This window comes from Amaranthus tricolor, chromosome 10 (genome assembly GCF_026212465.1).
Source record: "Amaranthus tricolor cultivar Red isolate AtriRed21 chromosome 10, ASM2621246v1, whole genome shotgun sequence".
Classification (NCBI taxonomy): domain Eukaryota; kingdom Viridiplantae; phylum Streptophyta; class Magnoliopsida; order Caryophyllales; family Amaranthaceae; genus Amaranthus; species Amaranthus tricolor.
Genome location: NC_080056.1, coordinates 2,514,810 through 2,531,115, shown reverse-complemented (window position 1 = coordinate 2,531,115; position 16,306 = coordinate 2,514,810). Strand labels below are relative to the sequence as shown.

The window sequence follows — 16,306 nt, the reverse complement described above, 5'->3', positions numbered from 1 at the left end:
GTTCAATTTTTGAAAAAACCTTCAAAATACGATCGATGTGATACTATGCTGCCTTGTTTTATGATATGTTTCTATGTATGACTACTACTATGACAGCTTGACATTGATATAACTTTTAAATTGTATTCAAACCCATTAAAAGTTTACAAGCCAGTATATATATGCACGCTGATACTGAGACAGAACAGTGAACACAGCTTCCTCAAGAACAGAAAGTAAACTGAGCTGAATTTACATAATAATATTACTAAGATGAGGCTTTACTTGGGTGGTTACTGCTGCTAATCTTTCAAACCGAAAGTGCACCACCATTGCTCTAGGAAGTAAGCTGTTCTTGTACACGTCGAGAGCTAGATTTCGAGCCAAGACTTTGGAGTGCCCTGACAACCTCAGCTATGGATGGCCTTTTTTCAGGCATTACATTCGTGCAGTGGATACCGAGTTCTAAAGCACCGAGCATTTCTTCCTTAGACGAAGGCGATATTCTAGGGTCAAGTACGTGTTCAGACCCGTTAGCAATGTTGATCTTCCGTCTAACCCACTTTATTATATCTAGAGAAGGTTCGTCTGAGTCTGTCATCCGTGCTTGCCTTCCTGTTACGAGTTCTAACAGCACCACGCCAAAGCTGTACACATCCATCTCTTGTGTCCCCTTTTTCTCATATTTGCATTCTGTAAGGAAAGTAGTATAATGAACAAGTCACTCTAGTAATAAGCTACTTCTGAACCCACAATTACAACAATTTAACAACACACGACAACAATAATGCCAAAGTCTTATTCACGAGTAAGGGCGTAGCTATACTAGGGGTGGGCTAAACACGCATTCTATTGTATTTTTAACTTGGCCCTCTATTACTTTTTAACATACTTTCGAGTCTTCATCCTACGATTTGTATATTTTGTAATTATTTTAGAACTTAATTATTTAAACAATTTCTTGACTTTTGCCTTGTAAGTCCCATATTATGGAATTCCCTTATCCAAAAACAAAAACTTAAAAGTTTTAACTTATTTTTTTATATTTTTGCGCTTTTTATCCCTCAAAGTCAAAATCTTGACTTCGCCTTTATTTACAATAATATAAAGTCGGCTATATAAACTAAAACAAATCAATGCGATTCTAAACAAGAAACCAACTCTATATTATATACTCTAACACACTCCTCACACGAGAGCCCTTTGGGTTGGAATTGTGGATGCAATACATACCCTTCTTATACCCGGCGATGAATATTCCATTTAAAATGAGGAGCCATTGAGATTCAAAGCTGTGACACTTGTCACCCTGTCTATGATTTGTCAAGAAACCAACTCAACCAAAAGTTTACACTGATGGTTGAGGCCCATGTACCGTCAAGGTGCAACATAAGAAGAAGAGCAACTAAAATTTTTACCTGGTGCAACATAACAAGAAGATGAAGAGTCAAAGGCCAAAGAAGACAGAAATGAAGCATCACCCACAATTTTATCAAGAGCAAAATCTGTAATCTTGGGCTCAAAATCACCATCAAGAAGAATATTACATGATTTAACATCTCTATGAAGAAGATTTGGGGAGTAATCATTATGAAGATATGCTAAGCCTTGAGCAACCCCAATAGCAATTTTCAACCTAAAATTCCACTGCATTTGAAAATTAGGCCTACCAAGTGTATCACCCAAACTTCCCTTACTCAAATACTCATAAATAAGAAGGATTGAATCTTCTGTACAACAAAACCCAAGAATTTTAACAATATTCTTATGTCTAATCTTTGCTAATGTCTTGATTTCTCCTTTCAATGTTTTTACTGATTGTTTACCAGAATTCACCAACTTTTTCACAGCAATAAGTTCACTACTTGGTAAGCTTATAATATGAACACTCCCAAAAGTGCCACTATCTGATATTGAAGTTTTCTCATTGATTGCCATAACCAAATCCTGTTCTGAAATCCTTAATGGGTAGAAGAAAACAGAATGCCAAACACCCATTTCGGGTTTCTGCTTAAAACGACGATGGATCAAGATAGTGATCGAAATAGCCATGAAAACAGCAATAGTTACAGCTACTGATATAAGGGCATAACCAAGCTTTGTATGAACGCTATTTTGGTGCATTTTTTCTTCCCCTTGACATGAATTAGGCAACCCCGGACCACAAAGACCAGGGTTTCCTTGCAAATATGATGCTGGGAGGCCTGTCATTAACAGGAAAGGTACCCTCCCAGATAGTTGATTATATGACACATTGAACAATGCTAACTTTAAGTTTTGAAGCTCTTCTGGGATTGAACCAGTGAGATTGTTATCTGATAGATCAAGGTATGTTAGAACAGGTAATTCCCCAAGTGAATGTGGGATTTCTCCTTCAAAACTGTTACTAGCAAGAGATAAAGATACTAACTTTCTACATTTCTTCACTTGAGGAATTCGACCTGAAATCGAGTTTTGGGAAAAATTTATAATGCTCATAACAGGAGAATCGCAAAAATTAGGAGGGAGATTACCAAATAATTGGTTGTTTGTAGCAGAGAATCTGTATAAGCTCTTAACTGATCCAAATCCCTGAGGAATTATACCAGTAAAGCTGTTATTATCAATCTGAACTTGTTCTAATTGGGTTGAAATTGATATAGTTTCAGGAATTTCACCAGAAAATCTATTGTTTTCAGCTCTAATTAGCCTAATCTTAGGTAATGACCATAACCCATTAGGAAAATGTCCTGAAAAATCATTGTTTTGCACTTGAATTCTTTCTAAATTCAAGCATTGGCTAATATTTTCAGGTAATAACCCAGTAAAGTGATTTGTATGAAGATAAAGATTAATTAGGGATTTTACACTACAAATTTGATTTGGGAAAAACCCACTAAGCTTATTGGATGAAACATCAAAATCAACCAAATTTCTCAATGAATCACTCAGATTCTCGGGAAGTTCACCAGTTAGATTATTTTGCGAAAGGTCGAGAACTTTTAGATTGTTTAAACCCAGAAAAGTGTCAGGAATCACCCCAAAAAACCCAGAACTTTGTAGAAAAAGCTGCTCAAGCTTTTCCATCTTACCAATGTCAGAAGGAATCTCACTCACCAGAAAAGGATTCTCAGACAAATCAAGAACAACAAGTTGAGTGAAGTTACTAAAAACCCTAGGAAGATTACCAACAAGCAAATTATTAGCAAATTTAAGAACTTTCAAATCTTGTAAAAACCCAATGCTTTCTGGGATTTTACCTTCAATATGATTTCTACTTAAATCAAGCTTTTCCAATGAAGAAAACTGAGAAATCTGTTCTGGGATAGTACCCCATATAAGATTACTGCTAAGATTTAGACTTACTAAAGATTCACATTGAGAGAAATGAAGTGGGATTGGTTGATTGAAGAGATTATCAGCAAGATTAAGGGAAGAAAGATTGGGAAGTTGACATATTGAAGGGGAGAATTCGCCTGAAAGATTGAGATTATGAAGGTCAATGGAAATAACAGAGAAAGATGGAGAATTAGAACAGGTGATTCCAGTCCAGTTACAGTGATGAGAAAGTGAAGTATTAGACCAAGAAGAGAGAAAATGGGAAGAGTCTTTAATGGAGGATTTGAATGTAAGAAGAATTTCAGATTCAGATATTGTAGAGGTATTGATTATGGGAATAAGAAGATAAAGAAAGATGAATGGGAAGTAATGAATGTTGTAGCAGAAGGTAGCCATTGGAGGTTAGTAAGTGAAGTGAGTGAGCTTGGCTGCAAGTGTTTGGCCTGGTTTGGGTAATTATAGGAAAATTTTGGAAATGAATAATTCTACATAAAGGATTATTTTTTAATTAACTTATTTTTAGTATTTTTTTCATTCTAATTTACTTGTAACTTTTACTTTTTCAGTTTTACGCAGTCTAATGCACTAATTAAATCCTTAATATTTTCAATTACGGTTAATAAAATATTATAAAAATTTGATATTAATAATTTTTACAGTGAGACAAATCAAACAAGATTTTACTTGACTATGTTCTAACCTATAGATTAAAAACTAATCACAAATTAAGCGTGATGAATAAATAATGCTATTTTACTTATGTTGCAACTAATTTGGAAAGAAAGAAGTATGTATTTTCTCCTAGCATAATTGGTATAGGAGGAGAAAGGTGGGGATGTAGTGATCCATGTAACAACCTTACTTACCGTTGACTAAGTAAACAGGGTCACCACGGGATTTATTTCCCAAGAAACTTAAATCTCAATTCCAAAACTTGAGTAAAGGGGTCACCAGTTCTTTATCGCAACTAACTCAGCTAATTCTCATACCAAGAATCTAACTGGAAAAAAAAAAGTAATCATAAAAATCATTCTAAAAGTTCAATATAACCAACACAACCAAGTCTATTATACATTTACCAAAACCCTAATACGATGCTACACTTCTCACTTACTCAGCTCAATATAACGTCTCTGTAACACTAATCATCCCCGCTAACCCATCATTTTCGACCGGTTTCGATCTGCAACCAAACTAAAAGATGGAAACAACATGGAGTCATGTTCAACTGAATGAGCAATAACAATCCAAAACAACAAAACATAGTGATTCAAAACATAGGTTTAAAAGCAACATTAGTTTTCTAGATCTATGTGCTCACAGGGAGACTAACTGAGAACTAACTAAGAGGAACATCTATAAGTCTAAGGCTATGTCACTCTCGGGTGAGGCTAGTCAATATTTGAATGACAATTCACCTCAAAATAGGGAGTAATGGAGATTTTCCCTCTACTCCGTCAATGACCAGCTCGTGAGCCCGATCCATTGACCATATCAAATATCAGCATAATCATTCATAACAAATTTGTCTCAACATTATAAAATTCACAGCTTTAATAAAACAATTTTCAAAATTGTAGTCTAGCCAGACATTTAAGGGACTGCTACTACTCACCAAAGATGCTTCAAGGAGCTAAATTTGGTTCTCCGCGATCACTAGAAAGGTTCCTCGATGATGTCGCCTCCTGGAGCATAACAAATCACAACATCACGAAAGAGCGTTCGATGCTAAATTTCTAACCTACAACTTATTACGTCTCCTATGTCTATAGATCAAACCAAAGGTCTACTCTTGCAAATGTAATCATTAATGAATGAAACACGTTCTAACTCAAACCTCTAATATGTCATTAAGATACTATAATTGTGATCCAGACTAATCCATATTCCTTTAAAGATTACTCATCTCTAAAATTCTCTTAATATATCTAATTAACCACAATATACACATTTAAAACCACAATCCAAGTCCAATAATCTCTTCCTTATTATCAAACTATTCACTTAAATAAAACAATGATTTTCATGAGACTCTCCTAATCCATTCAAGAAACAATAATTATTCAATAGATTTACCAATATCAACAATTCTCAACGACATGTACCCTATCTCTTGAATTTGTATCCACCACAATCATCATGATAACTTTACGCATACTAGCTCCATTTAATTCTTCCTTGGCCATCAAATTAACAAGCATAAACTATTAAACCTATTACCAATATCCAAAAAGACTACTGTCACATCCAAGAACACTAAACTAAACAAAACCAAGTCATTAGAATAATCTACTACTAAAATTGTAATCCACATTTAAATCCTCATCATCACATAACTCACTAGTAACACATTTTCCATAAGTTTCTCAATTAAGAACTCATCTAATTAACTCATATAAATTTTCAAGATTCATCAACATTTAGGGTTTAGCACATGATAATAAGAATATGCAAATGGATATATGTCAATGAAATTAATTTTATACAAACATGAGCATAAAGAGTAAGGAAAATCAAAAAGGAATCAAGAGGGATTTACCTTCTGTTCGACAGCAGCAAGAAACGAAAACAAATTCAGATTCGAAAATTGATTTCTGGCTTGAATCTTGATGCTTAATCAACAGGGCCAACCTCACTCGATCCGCCCCCCCCCCCCCCCCCCCCGATAACCGGTTTCTAGCACGTTGTTAAACTAAAAGCCTAGTTATACAAACAATATTTATAATCACCCTAATACTACTACAACGAGTGTAATGGTAAGTCGGGGGTTGAACCACAAGGACAAGGGATGTTAGGCTAAAGACTTGGTGTGGGAAGGTTATGTGGAAGGTTGGTTGATGGGTGAACTAAACTAATGACTAGAATAAAGAGCTAAACTAAACAATGAATGAAAAGCGGGGACTAGAATAGGTCCACCCTAAGACGGTCTATTGGAAATAATAATAAGTTAGGTCATGAGAGTTCGAACGATAATCAATCAAAACACTCTAGATATCGATAATCAATCTTGCTATAATTTATGATTAGTTTTTAATCTATAAGTTAAAACATAGTGACGTTGAATCTTGTTTGATCTGTCTCAATGCAAAGATTATTAATATTAAATCTTTATAATTTTTTATTATATATAATTAAAGATATTAAGGATTGAATTAGCGCATATGACTGCGTGAAAAGTTAAAAGGTGCAAGTATTTTGGAACGAAGGAAGTACTTCATATTCCCTTCCATTCAGCATGCTAGTCTCATTTACTTTTTATTCACTGTGAAATATTTTATTTTTAATCTATAAGTTAAAATATATTCAAGTGGACTCTTATATAATTCATCACAATGTAAAGACTATTAATATCAATTTTTATAATTTTTATTTATAATTAATTTGAGATTTTACTAGTTAAATGTCACCTGGATAAGCGGAAAAAAAAAAGGTAAATTGAGAATAGGACAGGAGAATAAAGTAGGGTTGAAAACTTGAAATGTAAAGTCAAAATAGTATCATTGATGGTTTGGTAGTGAGCAGAGTGTCTAATACTGTTGACATTTGTTAGTTTTACGAGCAAAACTACTTAGTGTAGGCTTAGCTCACTACTTGTGACTTGTCATAGAATTCAAGATTCATAAAAATTGCTCTATTATGTGTCACAAATTCACATATTATTCCTATTTTTATTTGAATTTTCTACTTAAAAAGAATACTCTCTTTATTCATTATTATGGTTTTTGATTTTTTTCATTTATTAATATACTATTTTAATCTTAAATATCTCTAAATATTCTTAATTAATAATTATAAAAGTTAATATTAATTAAATTTTACAATAAGCTGATTCAAGCTAGATTTCATTTGATTATTTTAATTTATAGAATAAGAATAAACATGTATTTAGAGTAATTGATAAATAGCATTTAAAATTTAAATAAAATAATAATAGTGAATAAAAGAGAGTGATATATTATAAGAAAAAAATATTACGGTTAATATTATAGTAAAACGAAGAAAGTATATAATTTTTACAAATATGTGTACTTAAAGTTATTGAATGTTAAAAATTATTTAAAAATAAATGTAAAAAGTAAAATCCACAACAAAATATATAAATGTTTATTTTCTAATTAAAACAAAATAAAAGTACAAAATACAGCTCTCTCCCTTCCCATTAATGAGTAACCCCATGAAATTTAAAAATTATTGGAAAGTATATAGAAGACTTAAGGATTGTCCTGGGCCCAGGCAAGTGGGGTCCACGGAAGACTTTGATTAAATTTAAGCATTTAGTTTCTTTTTTAATTTGCTTTTAATTCCTACTTCTCCAGATTCATCATTACCGGGGAGACTCTTTTCATGTTTTTTTACACTATTTGTTTACTAATATTTCTGTCCCATCTACGCAACAATTCTAATAAGTTAAACCTATTTATTATAATTAGAAAAATATCTAAGATAATCCAATTTTGTAAAAAAATTTATAATAAGCGGATTTATTGATTAATCATAAATAATCTTAACTTTATGGGTATTTACTTAGAATAAATTCGGTAATCAGATGACATGTTATAGTAGGTAATTTACTAAAAAGTAAATTGAAAATTAATGTAAATTAGAAGTAAATTTCGAAAATTCACATAAAGAATTCTGGATAATAAAAAAACCAAAAAAAAAAAAATTCACATTTTTTTGACATTTTATTTTAAAATTTTTTTATAAAAAATAAAAATTTACTATAGCAAGTCATCCGATTACCAAGTTTACTCTAAGTAAATACCCCTAAAGTTTAGATTATTTATGGTTAATTAATATATAAAATTATTGTAGAAAATAATGAATATGTTAGATTATTCAAAGTAATTTTTCCTAAACATTTAGAAAAGTATTAGTAACAGTCAAAAAGAAATTAGCCAAATTTAATGGACATATTGCATACTAGAAAGAAAAGTGAAATAAATAATTGTGAGAGTAGTATTTATCAACAATTCTAATAAGCATATTTTTTTGCATCAAGAACACATCACTAAAAGATGAGTAAGTATGTTTAGCTCTACGGTCCTATTAAATTATCGGTAATCATGAGAATAATAACGAAAAATTAGTGTAATTTTGATAGTAATATTTACTAACAAGGTTAATAGTTTTGCTTGTTCTATTTCAATTATTTAATTTTTTTCACTAAATTCTTTCTAATGCATTGTTATTAGGAGATGTTGCATTCAATGATAATTGAAAATTGTAGAAAAAAAAACTATTATCAAATTCTCATTACCATAGAATGACATAGTACATTTTACGAAAATTTATATTACAAAACATTTTCAAATGACATTATCTAATAGAAGTATCTACAATCAAATGGGTATAAGTTATAAATAGTGGTAATGATAATTATAGCCGATATTTAAAAGAAAATCAATGTGGTATAAACTAGTCAGATAATTTTATTTTTTTGGGACTCTAGAATAACCTGAGGATCGAAAAGATAGAGCTATATAAAATTTAATCACATATTTGAAAAAGCAATTTTTACTCTAAATGAAATAAGATTTAATTTCTTAAAAAATATTTAAGTGAGAGATTCGATGAGCATTATTGAAGACAACCCGTGATGAAGCTTTGTGGATGATGACAATAGAGTTTGAGATTGATGATTATTTTTAGTGACATTTATGTCTTTTACAGTTAAAGTTCTATTTATTTTGTTTAGTGTCATACTTAAACTACTATTTTATTTGTCTTATTTTGTTATATATATTTTAATCAAAATTTTTTTTTATTTTTAATCAAAGTGTAACAAATAAACTGATTCGATCAAATTGTATTTACTATATTTCTAGTTTTTATAAATTATCTTATTTTCTGATTAGCCCAATATATTTCATTTTCTCATGTTCCTAAAACTAAACTACAAATAACTAAGACGAATAAAAGGGTGCAATAAATTCGTTAGGACAAAGAAATCTAATAGTATTAGTATAAAAACTCGTGAAATGCAGAAAGTTATTCATAATAAGGTAAATTTAAATATAACTTATATTGTAAAATACAAAAAAATATAGAAAAACATATAAATTTTACCATAGATAATTTATTTTAGATATTAAGAGAGAGAAAATTGAGTAATAATATATATAAGTAAATTAAGTCAATTAATATTATTACACTTGAAAATCAATCTTAGAATATGACATGTATTATTTTTCTAACATTTTTATTAAATAGTATGATTGTAGTCCACATAGAAATATTTAATAAATTAGTCTAATACGTACTTCTCGGTTCTAAATGGTACATTTCATTTTAATACTAGAAATTAAGAAATAAGAATCATTGTGTTCAAATGATTATTTTATAAAAGTAAAAGTAAATAAGGTATAAAAGTCAGGAAATAAGTATGAGCAAACTAAGTTTTTATGTAATTATTTTTTTTTGAAATTAAAATATACAAACGGTTGAAAAAGAAAATCACAACAAATACTCTCTTCTATTCTCCTTAGATGTCTCATTTACTTTTGGAACACTATTTATTTATTACTATTAAATTGTATTTTATTATTAATCTATAAGTTAAAATATAGTCATGTGGGATCTCATTTTATTCATTTTAATGTAAAGTTTATTAATATCAACTTTTTATAATTTTTTTAATTATATATAATTAGATATATTAAGGATTGAATAAGTACATTGGATAGTGTGCATAAAGTAAATGGAACACTTAAAATGAATAGGAGGGAGTATAATAATATGAAAGAATTTTTAAAAAATTCTTTTGAATTGTTATAAAATAAATTATTTAGTCCCAAACATCATTTATATTGTTCAAGTCAATTAGTATCTAATGGAAATTAATTTTTAATTGTTAGTCCCTATTATCAACATACATTGCAAAAATTTGATGGGACAATAAAAGCAAATAATACTTTTCTTCGTTATCCAATATTTTTGTTTGCACATAATTCAGTGTCAATAAAAAATTATATACCCCTCATATTCATCTATAGTGTCTAATTTAACTATTTACCATTATTTAGATAGTCAAATTGAATTATATGTAAAAGAGAAAGAATTTAATAGGGGTAAAAAAGGGTCTGTGAGTATAAAGGTGTGAAAAAAATTAAGTTTACTAAAGTCAAACTGGTAAAGTTTTCATATCAAAAATAGATTTGAGATATTTATGAGTAACTAGATTTAATAAGAAAATAGTATCAAATACTTAAGTTGAATAGCACAGCCATGGAGTATTAAAAACTAGATATTAAGAAAAATAAAATAAGATTTCATATGACTATATTAGAAGTATTTCTTATACATAGTCAGAATTACCAAAGAAAAAATGAAAATAAATAATAATAATATTACTAAAATATAGCAAATATTGTGAAACAGGTAAATGGTGATATATAAAACTTGAATTTGATGATCCAATGTGGTCAACTATGTGAAGAGTGAAGATATTGTAGTAGGAGCCCAGGAGGTTACAAATCTCAGACCTAGAAATAGAATACATCAAATTTCCCTTGGGATAAGAGATGGAGTCATTGAACAGGAAAAGAGACACTACAAACTCCAAAAACTGCTTTTCTAAAACAGTAAAATTGAAACTTGTAATCACTGTGGAATCTCACTCTACTATGTTACTGTTTTAGAAGCAACTTGGTACTCTACTATACTTCCTCCAAATACTTTATAGATATCATTCAAACTTATTTTATATATTACGACTATTGTGTATGTAATAATATAGTCAAGTGAAATCTTATTTGAATCGTTTAATTGCATACTTTCATAATATTAACTTTTTTATATATTTTTTTAAATGTATATAATTCAACATATAAATGAACAAAATAACACATTCAGTTACGTAAAAAGTCAAAATCTAACAAATATAATAAAACAGAAGTATAAAGAAAATCCATTGTAAATTTAAATGAATTTTCTACTTGACTTTATTGGTTGAAGTATATGTGTTAAATCAACTTTTTAAATCAGTTGTTATGAAAATATTTCATTTAAATTTGTCACTTTTATTAATTGTTTGGCTGTTTAATATACATGTGGATTAGGGCTTTTTAATCTGGATTGAATTTGAGTCTAGAGACTTAAAATCCAAACCTAAAATTAAAACGGATTTGTAATGAGTTCTCTTAACTATAGACGCACAACAAAGGCGAAAGAAAACATACTCCAACTCATTGCAATATTTATTCTAATTCATTAAAACTGATAGTTCCACTATGAGATTGTCTCGTTTAAAATTTATGCTACTATTTAGTTGGGAGAAGATATTTTTCAAATCAAGAAAAAGATATTTGATCAAGAAGATATTTCTCCCATAGGACTAAACAGTTTCCTTCAAAGTTGGAACATTCCTCCAAAAAATCTATTTCCAATATTTCGTTTTTTGTTTTACTATAATCGATCTTCCATCAAATTGAAAAGAAACAAATGAATTAATTATTACTTTAGATTTATTATACTGTTAAGAAGAGATTTTCATATAGAAAACTATTTGCGTGTACAATATGCATCAAAGATAACTGAGCAAAAACATTACCACATTATATCATATTCATCACGTCATAAAAGGTTTCTAAATCTACCGGATCAAAATTAACGATTCAAACAATAACTCATGGTTTCTGCGTATAAATACCAACACTTCACCCCATTACTGTATCACTGTATCACGGGCACCGTATCATGAGTATCAATCGACAACTCATGGTTCCTCGTATGAATACCATCACATCACCCCGTTACCGATAACTCATGGTTTCCACGTTACCGTATCAATCGTTATCGTATTTCTTCACAATGTCAAAAGATAATTGCACCAAAGCTTATCCTAGCACACCTATGCACACTCCTACAGACAAAACACATGGAGTGTGGTACCACATTGACAACGACGGAATCAAAAGAATGCTCTAAGATCTAGCAATTGATCTGGCTGAATCTGAATCAAATTCTTAGCTCAAATTTGAAAAGACCAAATTACAACTAGAGCAAGTAATTTCAACCAAGAAACTGTCGTGTAATAGCAACAGGGAAACCTACATATCACAACTAACAAGAACCAATCGAAAAAACAGGAAAATATTATATCAAAATGTTGGATATCAAATTCGAGCATCGAGAACCCATCGCTAACTTCAAACGTCAAGAGTAGAGACATAAGTACTAACCATCAATGTCGGCCATTACAGACTACAGAAGCCCGTAGTTGATAAATACAATGTTAAACTGTCTGAAACGCAAAACGGCAGGAAAGATAATTCATAACAACTCTAATATAGCTCTGGAAATCAATCTTGAAAGCATATGCCATCTAATATAAACATTAATGCACATAGAGTATACATGTATAGTTCTATACGGACGGTGAGGTAGAACCGTAGTAGATAAAGTACTCCATAGAAGCAACACAAAGCAAGTAGCCGGTCAGATTGTGCATAACAGATACGATGATGCTAACATGAAGAAGTAAAACTCGCAAATCGATTACTAAAGTGCCACAAATCAGCAATAAGTACTTACAAACGGGTGCAAAGGTGGCTAGCCCTGTTGAACAACAGGGCTAGCGCACCAGATTGTGACTGCCCTTGCCATGGGACCACATAAATTTATAGATATAAGGATCTCTAACAAGGGAAGCAACAATACATAAAGCAAGAAACATGGATGGAGAACGAGAAACTCATTACTCGATATATATCGTTTTAGATCTTATCAAGCTTCTCTGCCTTGATGACGGGATTGGCTTTGGCTATTGCATTTTGAGCAGCACCCTGATAATCGAAGGGACAATCATGTTTGTCGGAGTATCGGTGAGCGGCACAGAACAGATTTCCACACCTGCAGCTGAAACCCGTCAAACCAACACGCTTACGACAAGTTAAACATCTACTTGGACCAGCTTTCTTAGGCTCGGAAGGTTGTGCGAGGCTTGAATCACATGATACTTGAACGTTTACGTCTTTTGTCAATACTTCCTTAGACTTCACATCAACGGAAACAGCAGCAACAGCTTCTTTGCCCTTGTTAGAGGTCCCATTCACGATATTATCAAAGGATGAAACAGCAAGCCTTTCTTGTTCCTCTTTGAGATACGTCTCTCGGTGGCATTTGGAACACATATTCCTCGTAGCTGCACGGCCAAAGAACCCACAGTTGTTAACACAGAGGATGGGGCGGTCTGGTGCTTGGCATCCTGTCTCGTCGTGATCCATTCTTTAATTCCTGACATAGTAGAAATTTTTTACGCCCATCAAAACAATATATATCTATCAACCATCACTCTTACAGCACATGCGTTCATCAAATCCCATCAAAAAAACCCTTTAGTCATCCCTCTTACAAACACAGGGAATCTACGCTCAGGACTACCTATGTCATGTCTCAAATAATGCAACTGTAGCATGTCAAGACAAGAGAACCATAAACGAGTTGGTCGAACACACAGGTCGAGAGAGATTTTATCATATACCAGTATTTTGATTTCTTTTTCTTAGTAATAAAGAACCAAATATTATCAATGTAATCAATGGAGAGATTTTATCATATACCAGTATTTTGAATTTTTTTTTTCTTTAAATTGTAAGAGGCCCCATAATTTACGAGACGGCCGTGTCGGCCACCCTATGCAGCTATGCTAGGATGGTGGGCTGGTGGCTGTTTATCACCAACACCCACAAACAAAAGCTAACAATAGCTCATCTCAAGTCTTAACCAAAACAATCTCAATAAGTACTAACATACTATGCAATCCCAAGTAAAAGTAAGCTCTAACCCAGAAGAATCCCAAAAAAAAAAAAAAACAACGTACAAATTTCATTCAACAATCAAACAAAAGAAAACCCAAATCAACTAATAATCAAACTAACAAGATCAATTTTCTCCACAATCCACAAACCCCAGCAAACAAAATCATAATTAAAAGATTTACCCTGAATCTTGAAAGTTAGACAGATGATACAATACCAACCCAGATAGCAAAATGATGACTTCAATCACAAGGTTCAACAACTTTAACCTAATTTAGAAACTACTCCTAAAAAAAATCCCTAAAAAAGCAAAACTAGTTCAACAACTTTTGGGTTAGCATCCACAAATTTGAGCTTGGCCCAATTTTACTATTAATTTTACTTTAATGTTAAACCTAAATTTTTAAGGAGTAGCACTCTTTGAAAATTTTGACATGATTAGCTCAGATTTATCTATAAAAAAATTATAATAAATTAATTAAATCGATAAAAGCCATCAATAATATCTAAAAATTCCTTATAAAGGGCTATAACGCAAAAAAATTGAAAAAATCAAAATTAAAATCAATATAAGGAGAGAAATGAAAACCTGGAGATCTGAGACAAATACAAAGCTTCAATTTGATGAAGACAGAGTTTGAATAATATTTGGGAATTTGGGAAATGGGAAATGAATTATAAAGAGTCTTATTATTATTCAGAAAATAAACCATGATAAGAAAAGTGAATTAGCTGTATATAAAAAGGCAAGGATTGTTGTAGAATTTTTTTAATTCAAAAAATTAAAAAAATCTCACAAGTGGAAGATGATTAAGAGTGATAAAGACAATTCGGCTAAAAAGGGTCATGTTTTTTGATAAGAGCAGTGAAGAGGAAAGAGGAATCAAGAATCGGTGGGTACGAGAAGTGAGATAAAAAAAAAGTATAAAAAGGCAATGATATTAGAATATCTTTTCCGGTCTATGTGTCGAAAAATGAGAGAATAAGTATTTGTTCCGATTAAATTTTTTTTTTAAAAAAAGTATTGTTATGATGGGTAAAAACGACGTTAAAGTGACAAAACACAAGGTTATAAATGGTAATTAGGAAAGTCAAAGGTGACTAGGGTTGGTTAACAAAAATCAAAGGTAATTAGAAATGGTCAACGGTTATTTAGGTGGTATTTAGGTGGTCAAAGGTCATGTTGGTTGATCAACAGTCACTTGGCTTGAATGGTGGTCACTTTGATATTTTCGAGGCTGTAATTCGCAAAAAAAAAAAAAAAAAAAAAAAAAAAAATTACGGTTGTAATTCGCAAAAGCCATGAACTTGAAGGCTATTGTAATAACCCGACTTACCGTTGACAGAGTAAGCAGGGTCATTACGGGGATTACTTCCAAAGAAAACTCAAATCTCAATTCCAAAACTTGTGCAAATGAGTCTTTAGTTCCAAAACATAGCTATATCAACTAATTCTCAATCCAAGCATCTATCTAAGTCATAAGAAAATCATACAATTCACTTTAAGTCCAATATAACCAACACAACCAAGTCTAATATACACTTAACATAATTCTAGTACAAAACCACAAATTCCCGTGTGCTCAGCTCAATATGACATCCTTGGAACTCTAATCAACTCTGCTAACTCATCGTTCTCGACCAGATCCGATTTGTAAACAACTGAAAGATGTAAACAACAGGGGATCATATTAAACTGTATGAGAAGTAACAATCCAAAACAACAAAACACAGTAATTCAAAATAGAAGTTTAAAAGCAACATCAGTTTCCTAGATTTATGTGCGCATAGGGAGTCTAGTTTGAGAGGTATCCCGTAGCTCTAAGGCTATGTCGCTCTCGAGTGAAGCTGATCAATATTTGAATGACAACTCGCCTCAAAAGTAGGGAGTAGGAGATGATGTTCCACTACTCCGTCAACGACCATCTCATAAGCCAGATCTATTGACCCATATAACAATATCATCATAAGCCATCACAACATTTGTCTCAACATTTTTTAATTTTCAAAAGGGTTTTAATAAAATTATTTTCAAGAAAAGTAGTCTGGCCAGACCCCTTTAAGGGACTGTTACTACTCACCAAAGACACTTCAAGAAGTTAAGTTCGTTTCTCCGCGATCACTAGAAAGATTCCTCGATGACATCGCTTCCTGAAGCATAACAAACATAACATCACGACAAAGCATTCGATACTACAAACTGGGTTCATATAACTGATTGCATCTCCTCCTATGACTGCATCTTAGTT

General features: G+C 31.3%; 2 protein-coding genes across 2 annotated transcripts; both read right to left on the bottom strand.

Moving 5' to 3' along the window:
* Positions 1 to 103: 103 nt before the first annotated feature.
* LOC130826277 (probably inactive leucine-rich repeat receptor-like protein kinase At5g06940) lies at positions 104 to 3,742 on the bottom strand. The gene is made up of 2 exons (XM_057691878.1): positions 1,398 to 3,742; positions 104 to 672 (listed from the first exon to the last, which is right to left on the bottom strand). Exons 1-2 carry the CDS (start codon positions 3,691 to 3,693, stop codon positions 317 to 319), a joined length of 2,652 nt encoding a protein of 883 aa, XP_057547861.1. The 5' UTR covers positions 3,694 to 3,742; the 3' UTR covers positions 104 to 316.
* A 9,030-nt stretch (positions 3,743 to 12,772) lies between these two features.
* Positions 12,773 to 14,802, bottom strand: LOC130826276 (zinc finger A20 and AN1 domain-containing stress-associated protein 8-like). Its single transcript, XM_057691877.1, has 2 exons — positions 14,647 to 14,802; positions 12,773 to 13,533 (listed from the first exon to the last, which is right to left on the bottom strand). The coding sequence occupies exon 2, from the start codon at positions 13,521 to 13,523 to the stop codon at positions 13,014 to 13,016; it is 510 nt and encodes a 169-aa protein (XP_057547860.1). The 5' UTR covers positions 13,524 to 13,533; positions 14,647 to 14,802; the 3' UTR covers positions 12,773 to 13,013.
* Positions 14,803 to 16,306: the final 1,504 nt, after the last annotated feature.